Consider the following 22,690-nt stretch of genomic DNA (forward strand, 5'->3'; position numbering starts at 1 on the left):
AGGAATGTTCTACCTTTGGGTATCAGGGGAAACCTGGAACTGTTTTTTTTTTTTAAGATTTTATTTATTTGCGAGAGAGAGAATGAGAGAGCATGAGAGGGAGGAGGGTCAGAGGGAGAAGCAGACTCCCCGCTGAGCAGGGAGCCCGATGCAGGACTTGATCCCGGGACTCCAGGATCATGACCCGAGCCGAAGGCAGTCGCTTAACCAACTGACCCACCCAGGCGCCCTGGAACTGTTTTTAAATGAAAGAACACTCAGGAGGAACTAGGTCTTTCCAGGCAGACAAAATGACATCCTCCTCACCGGTCTCCTCAGCTGGGGTCCCCGAGCTGGCAAGGGTGTAGGGAAGAGAAGGGGTGCCCTGGACACAACCGGCCACACTGGAAAAAGAGGTGGCCAAGCGAGGCGAGCAGCCCTGCAACTCCACCCTGACACCCTGCACAGGGGATCGGGTTTCAGGGTCAAAGACCCTAAAAGGTACCACATTTCCTGTGTTAGGCTGAACGGCAGGCACAGGTGGCTGAGGACAAGAAAGGGGCTCCGACGTCCCCCTGCCCGGTGGGGCAGGCTGGCAAACCCAGACCATCCCCAGCCTCGCTCACCTCTCCCTTCTTCACGGTCATGGACTGCCGGCGGGGCGTGATCTCCTCGTTGATGCTGGACAGGAAGTTCTGTGAGATACGGAGGGCGTCCTGCAGCAGAGGGTGGTCGGGGTGGCTGGAGGGCGTGTGCTTCAGCAAGTCCTATGTCAGGCGAGAGGGCTCAAGTCAGAAAGAGCACAGCCCTGGCGCCACCACGGTGTGCAAACTGCAGACACACGCCAGGCAAACTCAGGACACCTCGTGGACAGGCCGGGGCTAGGCGCACAGTGCTTCTGTGAGCACCATCCCAGAAGCAGGTCCAAAACCTAGACGGTGCTCCCACAAGTCCGTGCTGTGTGCACAGGGGCTCCCACTCTCGGGGTCTAGGGCAGGGTTTGTCCACCTGGGCCCCAGTGACATCCTGGGCTGGATCATTCCTTGTGGTGGGGGCCGTCCTGTGCACTGTAGGCCGTCAGCCCCCCACCCCTGGCCTCTACCCACTAGATGCTGGCACTCCTTTGCAGTTGTGACTTTGCAGCTGCGACAAGAAACAAAGTCTCCAACATTGCTGCATGTCCCCTAGGGGGCAGAACTGGCCTCGTCCAGGACCACTGGTCTATGCAAGCTCAGGAGAATGCACCTGGCCTTCCCCGCTCCTCCTGCTTTAGAGAAGAGACTAGACCTCTTTAGAATACAGATGGAAACGCTGACTCCTTCTCCACTAGGAATGCATGTAATTCGTGCTCAAGGTCAATAGCTCGTTGGTTCAGAAAAACGAACTCCCGTTAGCTTTCAAATCTCCCGTGCAGAGAACGTGCAGAGATGAAATAAGCCTGGAGGAAAGCTCTGGTGCCCATGGTCCCAGGACCCCCACGTCATCCCTGGGCGGCTCTGGCTTCTCCCTGTCAGGACGCTCAGAGAGGGGACAGGATAAAGGTCTCTGAGACTCCGTCCAATGGGCCACCAGCCAGAGCCGCCTTTTTTTTTTTTTAAAGATTTTATTCATTTATTTGACACAGAGAGGGAACACAAGCAGGGGGAGTGGGAGAGGGAGAAGCAGGCTTCCCGCCGAGCAGGGAGCCCGATGCAGGGCTCGATCCCAGGACCCTGGGATCATGACCTGAGCTGAAGGCAGACACTTAACCAACGGAGCCACCCAGGTGTCCCCCGCCAGAGCCTTCTAAACCATGCCTCTCATCTCCCTCTTTATCAGAGGGTAGTGAGGAATTATGAAATGTGCACTCGAGGGGCGCCTGGGTGGCTCAGTCGTTAAGCGTCTGCCTTCGGCTCAGGTCATGATCCCAGGGTTCTGGGATCGAGCCCCGCATCGGGCTCCCTGCTCGGCGGGAAGCCTGCTTCTCCCTCTCCCACTCCCCCTGCTTGTGTTCCCCCCACCTCTCTCTGTCAAATAAATAAAATCTTTAAAAAAAAAAAATTTAAGAAACGTGCACTCGACAGAATACTACACAGCTTAAATACTATGGGGCAGAGTTGTTTGGGCTAAAGTGGGACAATCTCCACTGCATCATATTAAGGGGAAAAAAGGCAAAGTGTGGAATGATACATATAGCATGATGCCTTCTGCGTAATCAAAAAAGACTCTCACGTATGTTGGCGTGTGCATAAAAGAATACTTGTGGTGGTGGTGGTGGGGAGGAAGCAGGGAAGGAAATGGAAACCACACACTTCTGTGACTTGGTTGTAAATTAAAAAAAAAAATGCATTTACAACTTGCTCTAAATGTAAGTGAACAGGGTCACATGGGCGGTAGGACTAGGGGCCAGTTTCGTTTTCCCTGCTGTCTTCAGGAGCAGCCCCACTGAGGCGGGCCCTCCCCACGCTCCCTCTCCCCAGGCTGGGAGGCAGTGGGTCATCCTCAAAGCCATGGAAGGCACCTGCTCTCTGTGCCCCCACTCCGTCTACCTTGGAGGCCTTCTTAGGTGGGACAGGACGCTCCCTCCCGGTACCTCCCCCTCCAAGAGCACCCAGGACACCTCGAGAACCTGCTTTGTTCTCCCCTCACCCCTGTGTGAGCCTCTCATTTCTGCATCTTCAATAAAGGTGTGTGGCAGGAACAGGGGGAAAGGGGCAGGCAACACTGACGAACATCAGAAGCCAAGAACCCCAGGGTGAGAAGGTCCCAGGTGGGTGACTCACATGCAGGACCAGCGTGCTGCGTGTCACCCGGTCCACAGGCTTGTAGAGCAGGGCTGCAGAGAGATGGCCAGGGTGAGAGGTGGCCACGCACGGAGAAGGCAGCCCCAGACCACCCGCCTGCCTGTCCTCTCGGCAAGTGCTCGGGCAGGGGGAGCGGCCCAACTGCCACGTCCTCTGGGAATGTCCATACCCAGGGTCAAGGGCAAACTCTGAGCACCTAGAAGGCCAGGCACATGGCTTTGAGCTTTTGGTCCGTGACAGTAAATGCTGAGTACAGAGCTACTGGTCAGAACCCAAGTTGACGCCCCTCCCCCTGGAGCTGGGGAGCCCAGCAGCACCCTGGTGCACATGGGCTGGCAAGGGTCCCAACCGTGGCAGGAGACCTGCTCTCTGGCCTGAAGGGTCTCCTGGGAGCAGACCAGCACATCACTCGCGATGTCCATCCCTGCACAGTTTGGAGGCCCGACTCTGAGGATGGCAGAAACTAACTCAGGGGCCCACAGAGGTCCTGGCTTTATGAGTGTTTTCAGACGCCTGGCCTCCAGCAGCACGGGAGCCCTGGCCAGCCCGGGCAGCCCCCGCTCCTCCATGAGGATGGCGAGCCCAGCACATCACGGGCACAGGCACTCAGATGTGTCCTGACATACACCAGGTGCATTTCCTCACGGGACTCCCACAACTACTGTAAGACATGCATTGTTACCCCAATTTTACAGATGAGAAGCCGAGACCCAGAGCACGGTGAAGCTCTGCCATCTCTGTAACTCTTCGCACTACCCTAACAACTACAACTGACAAGTGACCTCTCAGTCCACCCAGACTGAAGGGACTGGACACACGGGCCTGGGAGCCTGACAACTCTGACTTTCCCCCTGCCTCGCCACTTAGGACCTGTGTTCCAGCTCAGTTACTTTCATTCCCAATCTGTTTTGTCACCCGAAAAAAGGGAAAATAAAATCCTCCCTACAGGGCTGTTGGGGACAATGTGATGACATTTTAAATGGCCGGCAGTGCCTGGTTTGTGGGTGTTCACAAACCCCTGCCATCCTTCCTGGTTGCTTCTGTTGGTGGCAGGCTGGTCCCGACCATGTCCTTCCCCACCCCACCATGCCCAGTGCCGCTTTTTCCCTGTCCCCGCTCTCACTATTAGAAGTCTGGAACAGCAAAGGCACCAGAGGGTGACCCAACCGGGTGCCGTGTTTGCTCTTCCAGCAAATGCCCCATCGGCTCACAGCAGCCGCGCCCACAGGGAGCACGAAGAGGCCTCGGCACAGAGAACTCACTTTCCAAAGAGTTCTTGGTCGTCTGGTCCTTGGCATCCTTGTTGCTTCTGGCTCTCAGGTTCTGCAAAGAGAAAAGCACGTTTTCACATGGGACAACTGAGGCAGCACTGATGTGGCAGCAAGTTCCGTGGCCAGACACCTTCTGCAGAAAACTCATCCTTCTCTCACTCAACAAAACCTTAGAGGAGGCAACAAGTCTAAGGGGGCGTCCTGGACCAAAGCGTGGAATACAGGGTGGACGGAACACAAAGCCTGCCCTGGGTGCCGTGGTTCACCTGGGACTGCTGACATTCGGGGCCAGAACTTCGCTTACCATGAGGGCCTGTCCTGTATGCCACAGGACACCGAGCAGCACTCCTGGCCTCTACCTACGGGTGCAGCAGCGCACCCCCCTGCTGTCGTGACAATCAAAAATCCCCAGGCATTACTAGGCTGTCTGCTGGGGACAAAATCACCCCCGGTCGATAGCCTCTGACATACAGAATCCTATGAAAATAAGGCAAACCACCGTGTCCTTCCTAAATGCATAGAACTGCTTTCTCAGAGAAGTTAAACAGTGTGCAAGGGAGCTGGTGGGCTGGAAGAGCCCTCACCTCTGGAAATGGCCTGGGCGGGCCCCCCACCCCTGAGACCCACACTGGATCCGCCCTCTACCCCACCCGCTCCTGACTTTTCGCAAATGTACAGGCCCACCTCGGAGATATTGTGGGTTTGCTTCCGGGCAACCGCAATGAAGCGAATATCGCAATAAAGCGAGACCAATGCATTTTTTTGGTTTCCTAGTGCCTATAAAAATTATGTTTACAGTATACTATAGTCTCTTAAGTGTTCCATAGCACTACGTCTGAAAACAATGTACCTACCTTCATTAAAAAATATTTTATTGCCAAAGAATGCTATCATCTGAGCTTTCAGCAAGTCATAATCACCACAGATCTCCAGGAATATAATAATAATACAAAAGTTTGAAATGTTGCAAGAATTACCAAAATGTGACAGAGAGAGCAAATGCTGTTGGAAAAATGGCACCGACAGACTCGCTCAACACACGGCTGCCACAAACCTTCAGTCTGTAAAAAAATGCAGTATCTGCAAGTGCAATAAAGCAAGGTAGACCTGTAGTTTCTAACTACAGATAGGCGCTATGATCCCCAGGAGGAGAGCAGAGCTTTTTAGTGGGTAGGTCATGTTTTCACACAACTGCATCAAAGGCATCATCGATTGGGTCCAAGGTACCAAGAGAAACCAGGATGTAAGATCCCTGTGTACCTGAAATCATTTCCAGGAAGAAGCTATGGTTAATCCAACTACCAGGCTGCTGAACAACAAGAAACAGCACGGGGATGGGAAGGGGCTCAGAGATGGCTTTCCCAACCTCTCGTGCTGCAGTAAACCTCTCGCGCTGCAGTAAACCCCTCACAACTAAAAAACGATGGTGTGTAGAGCTCACTGGGGCCAAACTCCACAATGCACTTTGGTGCCTCTCTTGAGAGTTTAATGCTCCTCACAGTGATTACTCCTCTGTACATCTGCCTCAGCGGTTCCCAAGGGGCGTGGGGGGTGTGAGGGGGCGTGAGAGCTGAACACGAGTCTTGGCAAAAATCAGGTTCCATGCTCCCGTGAGCCTGGGAGGCAGCCCTCCTACCACGTGCCCCTGGGCAGCGCCACGCACACAAGCGTGCAGAGGTAGGTCCAGCAGTCCTGCCTCCAGGAGACTTATGAATTTGGCTTAATCCTACAGTTCTCAAACAGCTTGGCCCCAGAGGCCCTTTTGCCAGAACTCTCAGTGTCTATTGTGTGGGAGCTGGCATTCCACGGAAACCAGCTTGGGCAACTCTGGTCTAACTGGACGCTCGCTGCCCTGGCTCATTTTCAGCACTGGGAGCAGATGAAGGGCCACCCCTCCACTGCTCCCTGTCCTGGAGGTGACCATCCAGTCCCCATGCCTGAGCTCTGACCCCCAGAGTGCAACCTCTCACGTGCTGCTTCCGCTTCCTTCGGTTTCATTTTGCTCTGTCTAGGTGGCTTCAATCTTTTGGGTCTCCTTTAAAAACACGGGTGGATGGGGTGCCTGGGTGGCTCAGTTGGTTAAGCGACTGCCTTCGGCTCAGGTCATGATCCTGGAGTCCCGGGATCGAGTCCCGCATCGGGCTCCCTGCTCGGCAGGGAGTCTGCTCCTCCCTCTGACCCTCCCCCGTCTCATGTGCTCTCTGTCTTTCTCATTCTGTCTCAAATAAATAAATAAAGTCTTTAAAAAAAAAAAAAAGAACACGAAGATATTTAAAAAATAAATAAATAAATAAATAAAATAAAAAATAAAAACACGGGTGGAGAACCAAAGCGGATGCCGCCTCCAGGTACAAGCTTCACGGAGGGCCAGCTGAAAGCTGTCTCCCTCCCAGCACCCCTGCCTCAGCTCAGGTTCCCAAGGGACCACGGGACCCCTGGGTGGTGTCTCACCATTGCTTCCTCCCTCCTCTATAGAAACCTGTCCGGGTGGACTTGAACTTGGCCCCCTTTAACTGTAGCCTGCTCTTAAAGGATTAGGTCTCTACTCTGTCAAGGTGACTCTGGATTCTGCACCAAAATCCCAGCTGTTAGGGGTGGGGGGGCTTGTTAGAGTGAATGAGCTAAAAAGAGGTATGGCCCACTGCTCCAGGCAAGCCAGAGCAGACAGGGAGGGACATCTGGAGCCAGCCTAGAACCCTGGGTGCATGTAGCCTGTTACCAGCAGCACCAGGCAGGGAGTGCATGCCCCCACGGGCTCTGGAGGAGCAGCATGGCACCCATTACCACCACGAGAGACAATCAGCATCCACGACACCCCACCTCTTATGACAAATTACAAAATGGCACAAAGCCCCCAGAACAAAGCCAGGTATGACAGTCGGGGTATGACCGTCTCTCAGCAAGGGAGACCCCACTCACTTCCTATGTCTAGTTTCCAGTTATCTTTCGTATGCTAATTTCTCTCATGGAATCTTTCCACCCAGAATCCTTGTTTGGTGGAGGGAAGGCAAGTCAGAGCTCTGAGAAGCTGGAGGCATCACAAGTGATGATAGGCCCCGAAAGAGGAAAATGTCACCCAACTGCCCAGGGCAGAAACAGGATGTGGAAGGCTGGGGAAACCCCTGCCAGGGGCCTGGAGAGGTGGGTGCTGCAGGTTCTGGTCCAGGGGTGGCCTGCTTGTCCTCTCTGTATCGAGGTGCTCTTTAGAGGTCCCTCATGCTAGCACTCTGGGGCTTGAAGTTTCAGTCCTCATGGAGCTCCAGCCTGGGGCCTGCTTCAGTTCCACACCCCTGTACTAGCTGCTCAGCTTCCCCGGCAAGAGAGGTCCCTAGCACACCTCCCCGGCTGCTTTCCAGCGACCGGGTGCCTAGTCAGCCTCAGCACTCTCACGTCCAGACCTCCGCTAACGAGACAGAACTACGGACACTCATTACGGCACACAGATGGCGCAAGAGAGCGTCTGTCTGGGGCACTCGGCAGAGCCCCAGAATTGGGCCCTGGCCCTTGGGGAGGTCGCTGTGGGACTGCTCCTCCTGCGTCCCCTGCACAGGGCTGACAGAACCAACCCAGAAGCATCTGGAAACAGAGCGGAGATTTTCAACCAGAACTTGGTTTGGTGCACCTTGTTCTCCCGGGTCATGACGTACCAACGACCAGCCCACGTCCCACCCGGGGGTGGTGGAGGGGTGCACCTGTCTCAACAGTGTCACGAGTACCTCAGAGATTTCTGCAAACTGAGCGTTGGCCTGACAGCACTTCTCAGCCGTTTCCATGGCAACTCCGTAGTTGTCTACAAAGGCTCGGTACACACCCAGCTGGCTGGCCTGCAGGGAGGAAGGGAGAGAGTGTGGGACAGGTGCAGGACAGGTGCTGTTGCTCCCTGTCTTTCCGAGAAATGGGCTTCTGTGCCCAGCTCCGGGAGAAACCGCAGGTGCAGCAGACAGCACAGGGCTGCAATCACCTCCGCTCTTCCTTGCGGTCGGTCACCTCCCACCTGCTTCCCCTCCCCACGCACTGAGCATGCTTCCCCCTTCCAAGTGACGTGTTGAGAAGTGACTCACAGCCCCCGGCAGGTAATGACTCCCTTGCGCAGCTGCTGATTCCTCCCACCCTATTCATATACACAGTGCCACCAGCAGTGGCTAAAATCCAAGTCTGTCCGCGAACGCAGACAAGAGTCGACATGGGTGGGATGGAGTGGCACCTTCTCATTCTGGCCGCAGGAGACTATAGTGGACCGGGAGGTCGGCCTCCGGCCTAGGACGGCCACAGTGCTCCACTCTTGCCCGATCCCTTCAGACACATGAGGACCATGCAATCTAGCTGCCCCTGGAGCAGAGGGGCTCCCACTGTCTAGGCATGAGCCCAGCCCAAACCTGGCAATGGGGTCCAGCTATCACACTCCACACCTGGTGTGTGGGAGACCTATTGACTGCCAGATGCAAGGCGAGAGGCATTTTGTCTTTTGTCAAACCAAAGGTCAAACCATTAATAGATGGTCTTCACATAACCTCCTGATCAGATACCCCACTGAGTGACAACTTCCATGGATGTGTGTGTGTGTGTGTGGGGGGGCACACAGCCGCCACCACCTCTGGGCCCCAGATCACCTTCAGAGGCAGCCAAGGGGAAACCAGCCCTCATCTTGTACCAGCAGAGCCAGGCCCGGGGAGGGCAATGGAGGACCCCGCGACCCACTAGCCAGTATTTCCCATTGCAGCCGACCAGGGGCTGGAAGCCTAAAGCTTTAGCTGATCCTGGTGTTTGTTCTGTGCTGAATCTGAATTTTATATCTATATGCATTTGCATTTATATTGAATTTTATGTTTCTTCAGATGACAATCCCAGATGCTGGGTAAGCCAGGCGCCCTTGGCACGGTCTGGTCTCTGGCTCCGCTCCCTGTGGGGGTTGCATGGATGCCCTGCCTGGTCCCTACTGCACCGATCGCCCTGACAAGTCGCTGCATCTGCACACACCAATCCAGACAATGGTCAGACCTAGAGCACTTCCTTCTCACCCTCCTCTGCTGCTCACTGAGCGCCTACCCCCACAATGAAGACCTGCTTTAGGCACCGTCAGCATAGCTGCAGATCCCTCAGACACAGTGGGGCCAGGAGCAGGAGAGATACAATAAACAAGTCAACAAACACGTCATACAGCAGACGTCTGAGAACAGAGCAGGGGTTAAAAGCTATGGTGCTGCTTCACATAATGTGATCAGGAGCCCTGAGGGGACATTACTGTTGACATGCGTCACCTCGAAATTCCCATGTTGAAACCCTAACTCCTGGCACCTTAGAATGCGACTATATTTAGAGATAGGGCATTAAGAGGTGATGAAGCTAAAATGAAGTTGTTAGGGTGGGTCCTAATCAAGCATGACTAGTGCAATGTAAGAGATAAGGACACAGACCCACAGAGGGACCCACGTGAAGACACAGGGAGACTGCAGCCCCCTACGAGGAGAGAGGCCTCAGGAGAGACCAACCCTGCCGGCACCTTGATCTCGGACTTCCAGTCTCCAGAACCGTGAGGAAATAGATTTCTGTTGTACAAGCTGTCCAGACTAGCAGCCCTAGCAAACTGATACAAGGTCCAAGAGAGGAGAACCCCTTCCATTACTTCTTCTCCCTTTCCCCAAGGAGCTCGCATCTTCCACGTGGCTTATGCGAAGTGCCAAGCAATCTAATCTCACATTTTTAGCCAATCCGAAACAGAGCCGGACCAATAATGGATCAGTGGAGATCACGCGCCTCCTGATATGAGGCACTGAGGACATAGCATCACTGCTATGGTTTGTTTTGTTTTCACCAGAAACGCAGAACCTGAATCTACTCCTGAGGAAACATCAGACAAGCCCAAACTGGCCAGTACACTTCAAAAAAATGTCAAGGCTGTGGAAGACAAGCAAAGGCCAAGGAACTGGTACAGACTGAAAAAGATTAAAGACATGTGAAAACTGAGTCCATCTTGTGACCTCGGACTGGATCCTGAATCAGACAATGAAGGTGGCTATAAAGAACGTGATGGGGATGCCTGGGTGGCTCAGTCTGTTAAGCATCCGACTCTTGATTTCGGCTCAGGTCATGATCTCAGGGTCGTGAGATTGAGCCCCGTGTTGGGCTCTGCGCTCAAGTGTGGAGTCTGCTTGAGATTCTCTCTCCCTCTGCCCCTCCCACTCATGCTCTCTCTCTTAAATAAATAAATAAATCCTAAAAAAAAAATAAAAGAATATTCTTTGGCTATATTCAATGTCCCAATGGCTAACTTGGGAGAAGTTTGCATATGGACTGCGTATAAGGTAACAGTGCCTCACCACTGTGAAAGTTCCTGAATGTGATCATTGTACGATGAGATTATGGAAGAGCTTGCCTTTGTTTTTAGCATATACACAATGAAGTATTTGGGGTAAAAGGGCAGATCTGCAAGTTATTTTCAAACTACTCAGTGCACATATGTGTGCATGCATGCACACGCGTATATAAAAATGAGAGAAGAAAAGATAAAACAAATTTGGCAAAATGTTACAAGTGGTGGCTCTGTCACATGGCAGTTCTTGAACTATTTGTGCACCTCTCTGGAAGTCTGAAATATTTAGAAAAACAAAAGAGCAGGCTGACAAAATTTCAGCCAGGAAGAGACCCCCAGAAGTGGCACATAACCTGTACGTTCCCGCAAGAAGGGGAGGCAAGCTACCAGACGCGGCTCACAAACCCTGGGGGAAAGGGAGGTGTGACGGCTGGGGTGACACTGGGTCGACCTCGCTGCACTGTCAGAAAGGGACGGGGGAGCCCCAGCACCCAGCTGGGCGGCGCACATGAACACTCTCCATGTGGTTCCTGGGGCGTGACTTCCCGAGGCAGCCCCACCTCTCTCCCTAGTCCTGCTGCAGCGTCTGACCCACAAAGGTAGTTCAAGGACACCGGGGAAACCAGAGGAAACTTCCCAAATTCTGGTGTTCATCAGACTATGAAAATTTGAAAGCGAAGTTTCTGAGTGATGTCAGAATGTTATTTGGGGAAGAGCGCTGGGTGCAGTTTCTTCTCAACAACACGATTCTCCAATTCTCAGGAGGGCTGCAAGCTGAGCCAAATCTACTAGGTTTAAACCTGCTGACACTTGACACAGGAAGAAACAGGGGAAGGGGCACTTCAAAGATGAGGGGTCTGTACCAACATAGCCTCCTACTTCTCACTTGGGAATCTGAATAAAAAAAGTGAAAAGTTTCATATGTTTCTTGGATCTTCGCTCCAGCCTGGAGTCCAAGGTGTCTGCAGCCCAGGGCAGTGGAGAGAGGGGACCGCCAAGAGGAAGGCCACACCTTGGAGTGGAACGCTCAAACCCAGGTGTGAGCCAAGGCAAGGACTGGGTCTGGGCCAGCTGGAAGTCTGGGCAGCCCAGGGGGCTGTACTCTGCGTATTCGGAAGGGGCCTGCGACCCTGGGCCACCTCTACCCCTGGAGGCTGGTTTCCCTTGGAAGAGGGCAGGCTCTAGGGCAAAAGCATGTGTCCAGGGGGCCTGGACCCCCTGGACACAGGTTAGGGATCCTCAGAGGTAGAACCTCTGTCACAGGGGCCTGCCTGGCACCTGCCTTCAGTGACACTCCCAGGACAGCTCCTGGGCTCTCCTACCCAGACGCCCCTCTCCCACAACCTCTACTTGGAGAGACTGACCGGCTCCACACTTTAGACCTGCAAAGGAGGCGGGGGTTCCTTTCCACGCATGTTGGAAGACAGACGTCGATCGGACAGCTCTCTTTTGAGTTTTCTCTTTCCTCCTGCGGGTGCCTTAAATGTTTCTTCCTGTTGGACAAGTTTTAACTGACCCACATCTTGGTTAAAGAAGCACTTTAAAGAGCCAATCCCTGTCCCAGATGTGGCCTGGCCAGTGCCCAGGGGCCTGCCAACCTCTTTCATCTGATCGCTAGGTTTTATTGGTACCACTGACTTTTTAAAAGCCATATCCTTGGCTCCTCTTGGGTCCTGTGGTCAGCAAAGGGCCACAGAGGCCCCCTCACCTGCCTTCACAGTGGGCCCCTTCTGTCCAGAGAGGGTGCTTCCGCCTCTGGGACCTGAACCGGGACCCACAGCCACCTCTGCCAAAAAGATTCCTGGTCAGTACGGGCTCAATAAGGCCTTTCAGAAATTCTTATTCTGTCATCCAGCCAGCATCACCTGTGCCCTTCAGTTTTATGGCCCCTGAAGGCAGCAGGAAAAGCACTCTTTTTAGAGATAAGCCAAGATTACAGTCCCAGCAAGTGACCCACAGTGCCTCAATCTTCTCACCCCCACGGTGGTGAGGACAAGACCTGCCTTATACGGCTGTCTCAGCTCAGGTGAGATGGGCACCTGGGGGCCCTCTTGCGCCCTACCACTTGGGAGCCAGACCGCCTCTCATTGCGAGGCTGTGCCTGGGTCCGCACTCTGCAGTCACAAACCACCTGCCCGTAAGAACCAGTCTTGATTCCTACAAGGCATGAAGGTGTCACTGTCAAAGTCTCTCCTCCCCACGTAACTTAAAAAAAAAAAAAAATTCTCCAGGGGCACCTGGCCGGCTCAGTCGGTACAGTATGCGACTCTTGATCTTGGGGTCATGAGTTCAAGCCCCACGCTGGGTGTGGAGCCTACTTAAAATAAGGGCTCCATGTCCCAGAGCCCTCGGTGACACACGCCGGCAGGCAAGGGAGAGGCCTGACCCCTGCAGAGCCGCAAACTCCTGGGAGGCTGTCATGCACCTGTTCCGAGTCACTCACCAGCTTCTGGAAGAGATCCCCCACTCGCTGCTGGTGACTCCACTGCTGTACGCGGGGGAAGAGCCCGTCATAGAAGTCCTTGTGTATCTCGTAGAGCTCGGGCACCTTGAAGAAAATGGTCTCGATCTGCTGGCTTGTCAGCACTGGCTGAGAGGTGGTGGCCGCAGCCTTCAAAGGCTTCATGGGCTGGAAGAGGGCACAGGCGACAGGTGAGAGTGGCACGGATGAGAGGGCTCGCCATTTTTCAGGTGCATGGCCCGACCACAGAAAATCACGGTCACGTGACATACGTGCTTTTCTTCTAAAATTCCATTAAAAATAAAAATTTTAAGCCAGCTTGGTTTGGCACCCATCTTACGCTCGTGTCCACCACCCCATGGGGAGGTCCAGCTTCTACAGAGGTGGAATGACTCTCCAGGGAGGCTGGGCTGCCTTCGGACTGCTGCCCTGGGACCTGGGACTGCCCCTCCCCACCGCCGGGAGCAGAGTGCCCCTGCCCGGCTCAGCCCCTACCCCCTCCTCACCAGCAGTAGTGCCTCCAGGTGGCTCAGGTAAGTCTCCTCGCTCGCCAGGATTCCAGACAGGACCCATTTCCTCATCTCCAAGCCCTTTTCCAAGTCCAGCTCACTCTGGCCGGAGAAACAGACAAAGGTCAGCCCCGGGGGATGACGCCTGAGGTGGCCCTTCTCAGAGAGGAAGGCCTGCTTATTATCAACCTGAGGTCAAGCCTCTGGGGAAGGCTCCGTGTGGAAATAAAGGGGGGCACAGGAGCCTCGCCAAGTCAACCACTTGCTCATAGCCACTGTAAATTCTGGGGGGTCATCTAGCAAAGCCGAGGGCCACCCTTGGTCTGACAATAGGAAACGGACAGCATGAAGCTGAGCAGTCAGGGCAAGGCCACCCCCTGGTCTGTGGTTACAGCTGCCCCGTAAACTAACACAAATGCTGATGACAAGGGCAATGAAATCTGCGGTGTGACTCCCTGGCCACGCCCCCCACGTGCTCCCTGGCCACCAGCGAGGGAATCGGTATCAGAGATTGGCTGTGCCCATGGCCCGCCCATGTGCCAATGGGCCCCACTGTAGTCCACGGAGGAAAGCGGTGTAATACCCCTGCCCATTCTGCCACTGGTTTCCCACCTGTGGGTGAACATGAGCAACCACACTGTGACAGCCCTGGGGTGTAGAACCAGAGGGCTATCCCTGTGGTCCACTTCGCTGAACCACTCTCAGGGGAGATCACTGATCTGCGGCAGGCTCCTGGCCCTCGGCACTGCTGACATCTAGGGCTGGAGGATTCTCTTTTGGATGCCGGAGGCCTTGAGCAGCATTTCTGGTCTCCACCCAACAGATGCCAGGAGCAACACCCCCTCCTACCCCTGGCTGGGACGGCCACAAATGTCTGCAGATGTTGCTACATGTCCTCTGGGGCCAAGTCGCCCCTACGTGAGAACCACCGGGTTCCAGAAAGGACCTAAAGCCAGCTCAGGCCTCATGGTGTCTCTACAAAGCCTAGAATCAGGACCCCCCAGCATGGCCCCTCTGTGTGCCCCCGACCCTGCTGCCCTTTTCACTTCCCTGGACTGGCAGAAGGGAGGCACTTTATGGTATAGATTGCTGGTCTGGTGAGAAGCACCCAGGGCCAGGAGTTGGGGGACAGGGCCATGGAGCCAGGCTTGCCCGGTGAGTGCCACGGTCTTAGGCAACTGCCCTCCTGCTCTGAGCATCAGCTGCCTGAGTGTAAACTGGGGAAGGAAGGCCCGATCCCCATGTTCCATCTGCTTCTGCTTTCTGGGTCCCTGGGGCTTGTACCACATCCTCACTGCCCACTGGGACCATCCAAAAAGTCTTCCTGAACCACCACTTTGCTCTGGGAATCTCTTAGTGTGCATGAGCTAGGTGCATGCGTATATGGGTACATGGGTGCATGCCCAAGTGTGTATGTGTACTCATGCGTGTGTAGGGAGCGGCCACCATAATCATGGCTAAGCATCACTCCAGGGAAAGAACACTCAGGTCCCACCCCACATAGAACCCCCTCTCCCCCAGGGCACACTGGGCAGCGGCTCCACAGGCAGAGAGCTCCAGGTCATGCTGTGCCTGAGCTCGAAACTTCCTGTGCCAGCGTAGTGCCTGGAACACACAGGTGCTCCGTGAAGACACAATGAACCAACCAACCAACGAATACATCTAGAACTCCTGGTTGGGCCCTACTTTTGGCTGTGTCTTTGCAAAGCTCTGAGTGCTCCTTCTGGAAACCCTGTCTGTGTGACAAGCTGGTGCCAGGATCCAGAACTGTGAGCTTGGCCTGTGCCAGGGCCTGGGGTGCTACCACGGTCAGCAAGTCTACGGCACGCGGCGCACAGACATGCAGGGTAGGGGACCCTGATGCCTCCTCTCCTCTCAGCCCACTGAGGTCACACCAGGAATGGTGGCCGCGTGCTGGAGAAGCTCTCAGCTGACCCTGAATGTGCTTCCCATCGCCGTGTCCAGGGGCCATTTGTGCCCCAAGCGAGGGAAGATGTAAAGGTGAAGGGCACAGCAGGCTCCCCGGGGAGGTGCAGCCACCCACCCAGCCCTGCCGTGTCCTGAGGAACAATCCCGCTACTGTGAGCGCCGGGACACGGCAGAGCCCCACCCAGCACGAGATGCCGGTGCTCACGTGGGTGGCGGTGCGGCTCATTCCCACCCACACAATCTGGAAAGCTGGGAGGAAAAAGAGTGCAGGCAGGATGGCGCCAACTCCAGCCCTCCCTGTTCCGAAGGGCGCGGCCAGCTCCGGGGATCGTCTGGCCCGGGGAATGTGCTGGGCTGGGGGCTGACAGGGTCGGCTCAGAAGCAGCCAACTGCATCTTAAAGGAGAGGGTGGGAAAAAGACGCAGAAGATGAGGGAACAAAGGGCGGGGCTGGGGCCAGGGCTATTTATAACCCTGCTTTGCGCACATGCCAGTTCTGGAAAGGGCACGTGAATCCAGTCAGGGCCATGGTGGTAGGGAGATCTTGGTGGAGAGGAAGCCAGAGAAGGGCAACTGGAAAAAGGAGGCAGCCAGCCGGAAGGCAGGCCTCCTGCCTCTGCTGGGGAGGGGGCAGGTGGTAGCGAAGGGAACAAGCCACACAGACCTGAGGCCGAAAGAGTGGATAAAAACAAACTGGGCCTGACAAGGGGGTAAAGGCTGACAGAGGGACCCAGGGGAACAGAACCACCACCAGGCCCACGAGGGTGGGAGCTGGAACCGAGTGGCAGGACTATGGATGGCAGGGAATGCATTTTACCTCCAGCCCCAATCTGGGGGAGCCAGGGTGACCAGGGTATAAAAGCCCGGCTGTGAAGGGGTGGGCTGCTCCCAGCTGGGAGCTGGCAGCCAGTTTGCTGGACAAAGGACGCTGTCTTTCTCTCTGGGCAGGGGCCATGCCTTCACTGGCAACAGGGCTGGCCATCATCCCGGAGCCCAGACAGCAGAGGGCCAGGGGCCGGCCTCTGCATAAGGACCCGAGCTGGGGGGCTCCTGAACGGGGAGGACGGATCAGCCTCCTGGAGCAGACCTGTCTCAAGTTCAGGCCTCAGCCTACTTATTCAGGATCAGAAAGATCCCCATCTGTACCAGATCATGCTTGTGAAGCAGGAAGCAAGGGAGTGCACCGAGAAAGGCAAGGTAGTTAAAAGAGTGCCATCTGAGGACTCAGGAAGGCTTCAAATCTGGTAGCTGTGTGGCTTTGAGCAAGTAACTTCACCTCTCTGAACCTGTTTCCTAATCTGCAAAACAGCAAAACCAGATGTTGGGAAAAAGGCTGCACAAGGGGGACGCCTAGGTGGCTCAGTCGGTTAAGCGTCTGCCTTGGGCTCAGGTCATGATCTCAGGGTCCCGGGATTGGGCTCCCCTCTCAGCAGGGAGTCTGCTTCTCGCTCTCCCTCTGCCCCTCGCACCACTTGTGCTCTCTGTTTCTAGCTCTCAAATAAATAAATAAAATCTTAAAAAAAAAAAGTTGCATGAGGCAGGTATGTGTATGTGTTACACACGGGCTTCCCTCCCAACCTCACATTTCAGAATGAGAAGCCTGCCCAGCACCAGGGTCTTCAGAAATCACAAAAGCATAAATAAGAAGCAATCCCGCAGCGAAGGCACCAGCCCAGCAGAGAAGAAACCACAGTGAAAAGATATACTTCCCGCACTTCCTACCAACAATGGAGAAAAGCAGGTACCTCTCTTGTTTTAAACCTGGAGGGAACATCACCAGAAACAAGCAAAAGAGGGAAGGTATCTGTCATGCTCCAAAGTGGAGGTGACAGCAGGATTGTTAATGACAATGAGACTTCAAGGGGAAGACCCTGGTCAAAGGGATGGAGTCATCAGCAGCACCCCTTCTGCTATGGAGGAGCAAGTGCATTGCGTGCAGTGCAGGGACAGAAGCCCAGACACTGCCCCCTCCTCCGCCCCTCAGCACCACTGCGGGGGCCGCCACCATGTCCAGCTGGTAGGCTGGTGGTGGCATTCTCAGCCTCAGCATGTGTTACCTGCCTCCTCCACGCTCAGCGGGCGGTTCCATCATCTCCCTGCTCCAAGCACCTAGAAGGCTGTCTCCGGACCAGCAGGTGCACACCAGATGGGGGAATGACGAAGGCGTTTTGGTGACTTCAACCACTGGTTGCTCCTGGTATCACCTACTTGCTACTTACCCCTGAGAGAGTGGATGTGCTTCAGGGTGCCTTCACGAAAGGGACAGCAGGCCAGAGCCAAGCCCAAGCCCCCTTTCACGCCTGGCCCTACCACCCTGGGACTCACCACTTTGGTGGACTCCAGGGCTCCTGAGGCCAGCGCGTCCCGGCTGCCCCTGCCCTTGCTTCCAAGGTGGGGTGATGAAGAGGGCGAGTCATCGATGTAGGGCAGCCCATCCTGGTGCCGGCGCTGCTCCTCAGCCCGGTCCGCAGCACAGCTGTACCCAGGTGGCGTTCCAAACGACGCATCTGTGTGTGTGCAGAAGCAGCTGTGTTAGAGACAGGGAGGGGGGCTGGAGGGCCAGCCGCCTGGGAGGTCCACACCCCACCTGTCCCAGCAGGCACTCGGCTGATGATGCCTGTCACCCAAAGGTGTTGAACAAGGACCTCAGGTAGGCTGACCTCACCTGGTTCTAACCTTCACAATCAGCTGAGCAAAGACCAAAGGTCAGGTAGGGCCAAAAGAGTGGCACACTCCCCAGACGATGAGACTAGGCTTGCAAGGACACTGTCTGGGGCACATCTGTGCTTGTCCCAGGGGTGGGCCTGAGCTGCTACAGAAAGATGGACCCCAAATGCTAGCTAGCATCTTGCTATCAGGGATGGTCCTTGTGCACCTGTCCATGGGGATCTGATGGGGCGAAGAGCACAGATGATGCCAGTTCAAGCGTAAGCCCCGGCCACCGTGAGCAGTGCCCCAGGCCTGCCAGGCCCAACCCAGGGAAAGGGCACTGTAGCCCCTTCCTCTCACTCCACCCTGATCCCTTGGCTGACTCTCAGCCCATTTCCCATCTGGTCTGGCAAAATCCCAGACCACAGGGGCGCCTGGGTGGCTCAGTCGTTAAGCGTCTGCCTTCGGTTCAGGTCATGATCCCAGGGTCCTGGGATCGAGCCCCGCATCGGGCTCCCTGCTTGGCGGGAAGCCTGCTTCTCCCTCTCCCACTCCCCCTGCTTGTGTTCCCTCTTGCTGTGTCTCTGTCAAAAAAATAAATACAATCTTTTAAAAAAAAAAAGATCCTAGACCACCTTTACCCCAGTCTGAGTATCCCTGTGAGGACAGAGTGGCCTACCCTACAGCCAGCTCCCTGCTGTTCAGGGCAATCTATTATAGAGGAGAACCCCTCCATCCTAAAGGCACCTGAAGACAATTGCCCTTCCTCCCTGGTTAAATCACAAAGCCCATACCCCTTCGCCTGCCTTTCTTTACTTTCTTTTTAATTTTTTTAAAAATATATTTATTTGAGATAGAGAGAGAGAGAGAGCATGAGCGGCAGTGGGAGGAACCTGATCTGGGATTCAATCCCAAGACCCTGGGATCATGACCTGAGCCGAAGGCGGACGCTTAACTGACTGAGCCACGCAGACGTCCCTCATCTGCCTTTCTGTAGCTCTGTTTTCAGAACTGTTCTAATTCAGTGGATCCTCACCAAGACATTAACCCACAAGGGCCCAGTCTGCTCCAAGCCTCGTGTGAGGGTCACTTCTTAACTGCTTCCAAAGGGTGCCTTCACAGGCCATGGGATTTCCGAGAGGTCATCTTGACTGGGTTACGTCACCTTCACCACGACTCACCAGCAACCAGCCTTGTCCAAACGTCACCACCACAGGTGGCCTCTGCAGTGTTTTGGTACCGCTTTCCGACAAGCATACCCAGTCTGGGGCTCAAGCTCCAGGTCCTGGTGGCACCTATACCACCTGGGCCAGGCAGGCACAGGCTTCCAGAGGCGACCCAGCAATTCTAGAGGGGGACTGTTTCCAGTTCTTTCCACGCGGCAGCGAGAGGTGCCATGGCTGGAGTGACCAGGTGCCCACCACAGCCGGCTCTGAGGGCTGCCAGTGCCCGGTGCGACTCATCCACCCACACCCCAGCTTCCTCACACCTCTGCCTCTCCCACATCCTCCACGTCCGGAGGCCAGCAGGTCACATGCCCTCTCACAGGTGTCCTTAGCCCTGGCTACATGTTAGTGCCACCTGGGGAGCTTCAAAAACGAGAGAGACCCACGGAATGAGACACTCAGGGAGGTCTGGGCCCTGGTGGCTGCAAAGGCTTCCCAGGGGTTCCGGCAGGAAGCAGGGCTGAGCCTGCTGCACTAGCAGGAGCTGACGCCTGGCACCGTGCTGTCCTGCTGACCCACACTGCGTCCCTGCTGTCCCCATACAGGCTCGGCTGCGCTCTGCTGCTGTGTGTGTCCACAGGAGGGCCCCAGCAGAGGCCAGCAGACAGGCTGGGGGACCCTCAGAGCTGGGGGGGCTCCTACCCTGTCCCCTAACAAGCTGTACTGAGGTCCCCTGGTCTCCCTAATCCGGGCTACCTTGGGGGCTCCTGGTACCATCACCATGTGGGCTATCAATGCTCAGCCCTGCTGGGGTTTGCACTGTCCTACCAGGACAGTCAGAAGCCAAGGCCAAGTTGTGTCTCTTCTCCTAGGCATCTGTAAAGGCATTCAACTAGCTCTTGCCCAGCATCCCTGAGGACAGATGGGGGGGGGGGGTTTAAATGTATTAAAAAGCACAAACCCTGTTCATACAGAACTCTAGCCCCAGATTCCATCCCCAAAACAGGTCTCACTTCAGCGTCCACTTCCTTTTGGGGGAATCACAGATTTTTTTTTTTTTTTTAAGATTTTTTATTTATTTACTTGACAGAGAGAGACACAGCGAGAGAGGAAACATAAGCAGGGAGAGTGGGAGAGGGAGAAGCAGGTGCCCCGCGGAGCAGGGAGCCGGATGCGGGGCTCGATCCCAGGACCCTGGGACCATGACCCGAGACGGAGGCAGAAGCTTAATGACTGAGCCACCCAGGCGCCCCAGATTTTTTTTTTTTTAAACCAAAGTGAACACAGAGGACTTCCTGTTCACTCAACATCCATGATATGAACCTTGTATCATAGCAGCCCCTACTGAAAACTTGCCCTTCATGGGAGCTGCTTCCAAGGGCAGTCCAGGCCCTGGACAGAAGACTTTGGCTGCCAGATGCCTTCCTCACAGGTAGTCTGAATGATCCCCCTGGGCCACGGGGGTCGTTACTCTTATTTCTGCAACCCAGGACACGTCCTCGGTGGCGGGGGGCAGGTGGGCCCGTTCTACAAGCTGTGGTGTGAATTTCCCAGAAGTGAGGCTCTGGTCCTGTCCAGGTTGCTACAGACCTGTGAGAATTAGTGCAGGTCACTTAAGGTGTCCGTGTCTCCGTTTTCCTGACTTTATAAACAGGTGTGTGGGCTGAACTAAATGGATGGAGGCTGGCTCCATTATGTCATTGTGAAGGTCAGCCAGCCAAGCCCTGCCTACCTCCTGACCTCACCTCCTTCAACAGCTTCCTTCCTCTGCTTCCCACTTCTCTGGACCTGACTTTTACCTTAGCTCAGAATTTTCACTGCCCACACAGCTTCCCTAAGAAACTTTAAACTATTCATACCTATGACTACACTGACCTCGTGTCCCAGGTCAAATTAATACCAAGTGATGCCCCAAGTAAGAACTTTAGGGTCAGACTCGGGGGCCCAGGGCTCACTCCAAATACTGCAAGAGTCCACACTGGCAAAACGAAGTGCTAGCTTAGTAACATCCTGATTAAAACCCCATGCAAAACCAACTGCCTGGTGCAGGTTTGCCGGCCAGGGTTGTGTGGGGCCACTGACTGTGAGGTGAACACTTCACCTCCACCAGGTTGAGACTGAGAAACCAGATTCCACAGCCGGACCCAACGGGGTAACTATGAGGATCAGGACAACTCAGAACCCAGCCGTTTCCCACTCTGACACATCTCCCCAAACTGATGTCTGAGGAATTGACGCTTTTAAGTCTGGGTTCCGGATGGCTGGTCACTGCTGGGCTACATTCCATGGGGGGCTTCAGCCCATTGTCCCAGCTAATCCAGAACCCTCAGCCTGCTCCAATGCAAATGTGACAGGCGAGGAGGAAAGCCTCCTTTCCTAAGCGGCACACGGGGACCTTTCTCTCACACTGCAGTTTTTCCCTCCTGGGGTCCCCATACCTCCTCAAGCATCAGGTATATTCCTGGGGGGCTTTAGGAGCTGCCATTTCCCCAGAACCAGAGCAAAGTGGGAGAGGGGCCTTGCTCTCCCTTCTTCTATCAGGAATATCCAGTGGCAAAACCTCTCTGGGTCTCATTGCCTCGAAGGACTGGGCACCTGGTGGCCGAGTTAAGCCTGGTGCTTCCTGCAAAGTTATACCCAAACTGAAAGCAAATACTGGTTTCAGAGGGGGTGGGCCTGCGATCCCACAGCTACAAGAGGCTCAGGGAATGAGGGCTCATCTACAGAGCAGCTAACCAGCAGGAAGGAGGGCGGGGGGAACGAGGCCCATCCAGAGCTGGCAGACAGCGGCTGGCTTATCATGGAAAAGGGACGTGCACAGTGAAATCCAAAACCTCCTCCTCTCCATGCCAGTCGGCTTAGCAGCTACAATCCCAGCACTCTGCGAATCTAAAATCTAGTCTAATCTTTGATGCAAGGAAAAAAGGGAGCCACCCCCATCCCTGCCAAGTGGGATGAAAAAGTCCCCGTCATCCCAGATCACATCCACTTCTCACACCTCAAGGACGATACTGGTTAAAAAAAAATTCAGGGACGCCTGGGTGGCTCAGTCAGTTAAGCCTCTGCCTTCGGCTCGGGTCATGATCCCAGGGTCCTGGGATCGAGTCCCACATCGGGCTCCTTGCTCAGCAAGGAGCCTGCTTCTCCCTCTGTCTGCCTCTGTCTCTCTCTCTGATAAATAAATAAAATCTTAAAAAAAAAAAAAATTCCTCGGGGCACCTGGGTGGCTCAGTTGGTTGGGCGTCTGCCTTTGGCTCGGGTCATGGTCCCAGGATCCTGGGATCGAGTCCTGCATCGGGCTCCCTGCTCAGTGGGGAGCCTGCTTCTCCCTCTCTCTCTCTGCCCCTCCCCCCGCTCATGCTCACCCACTTGCATTCCCTCTCTTTCTCAAGTAAATAAATAAAATCTTTTTAAAAAGTCCCTTAAAAAATTAAATGTAGAAGTACTATATGATCAAGTAATTCCACGTCTGGATATACACTTAAAAGAACTCAAAGCAGGGACTCAAACAGATACTTGCACACCCATGTTCCTAGCAACATCATTCACAATAGCCAAACTATGGAAACAACTCAAGTATCCACTGACGGATGAATGGAAAAGCAAAATGTGGTATGGATATACAATGGAATAT

The 22,690-nt window shown here is 54.7% G+C and overlaps 1 protein-coding gene across 1 annotated transcript in view; it reads right to left on the bottom strand.

The window, feature by feature from the left end:
• Window positions 1–22,690, bottom strand: part of BCR (BCR activator of RhoGEF and GTPase) — a 121,882-nt gene that overhangs the window by 40,442 nt on the left and 58,750 nt on the right. Inside the window, exons 2-8 of the mRNA XM_034989260.1 lie at window positions 17,567–17,748; window positions 13,311–13,415; window positions 12,787–12,972; window positions 7,750–7,857; window positions 4,025–4,085; window positions 2,742–2,794; window positions 606–746 (exon numbers count right to left, since the gene is read on the bottom strand). Coding sequence (XP_034845151.1) covers window positions 606–746; window positions 2,742–2,794; window positions 4,025–4,085; window positions 7,750–7,857; window positions 12,787–12,972; window positions 13,311–13,415; window positions 17,567–17,748 — 836 coding nt within the window. The remainder of the gene's footprint in view (window positions 1–605; window positions 747–2,741; window positions 2,795–4,024; window positions 4,086–7,749; window positions 7,858–12,786; window positions 12,973–13,310; window positions 13,416–17,566; window positions 17,749–22,690) is intronic.

This window comes from Mirounga leonina, unplaced genomic scaffold (genome assembly GCF_011800145.1).
Source record: "Mirounga leonina isolate KUSES-001 unplaced genomic scaffold, KU_Mleo_1.0 Mir_481, whole genome shotgun sequence".
NCBI lineage: Eukaryota > Metazoa > Chordata > Mammalia > Carnivora > Phocidae > Mirounga > Mirounga leonina.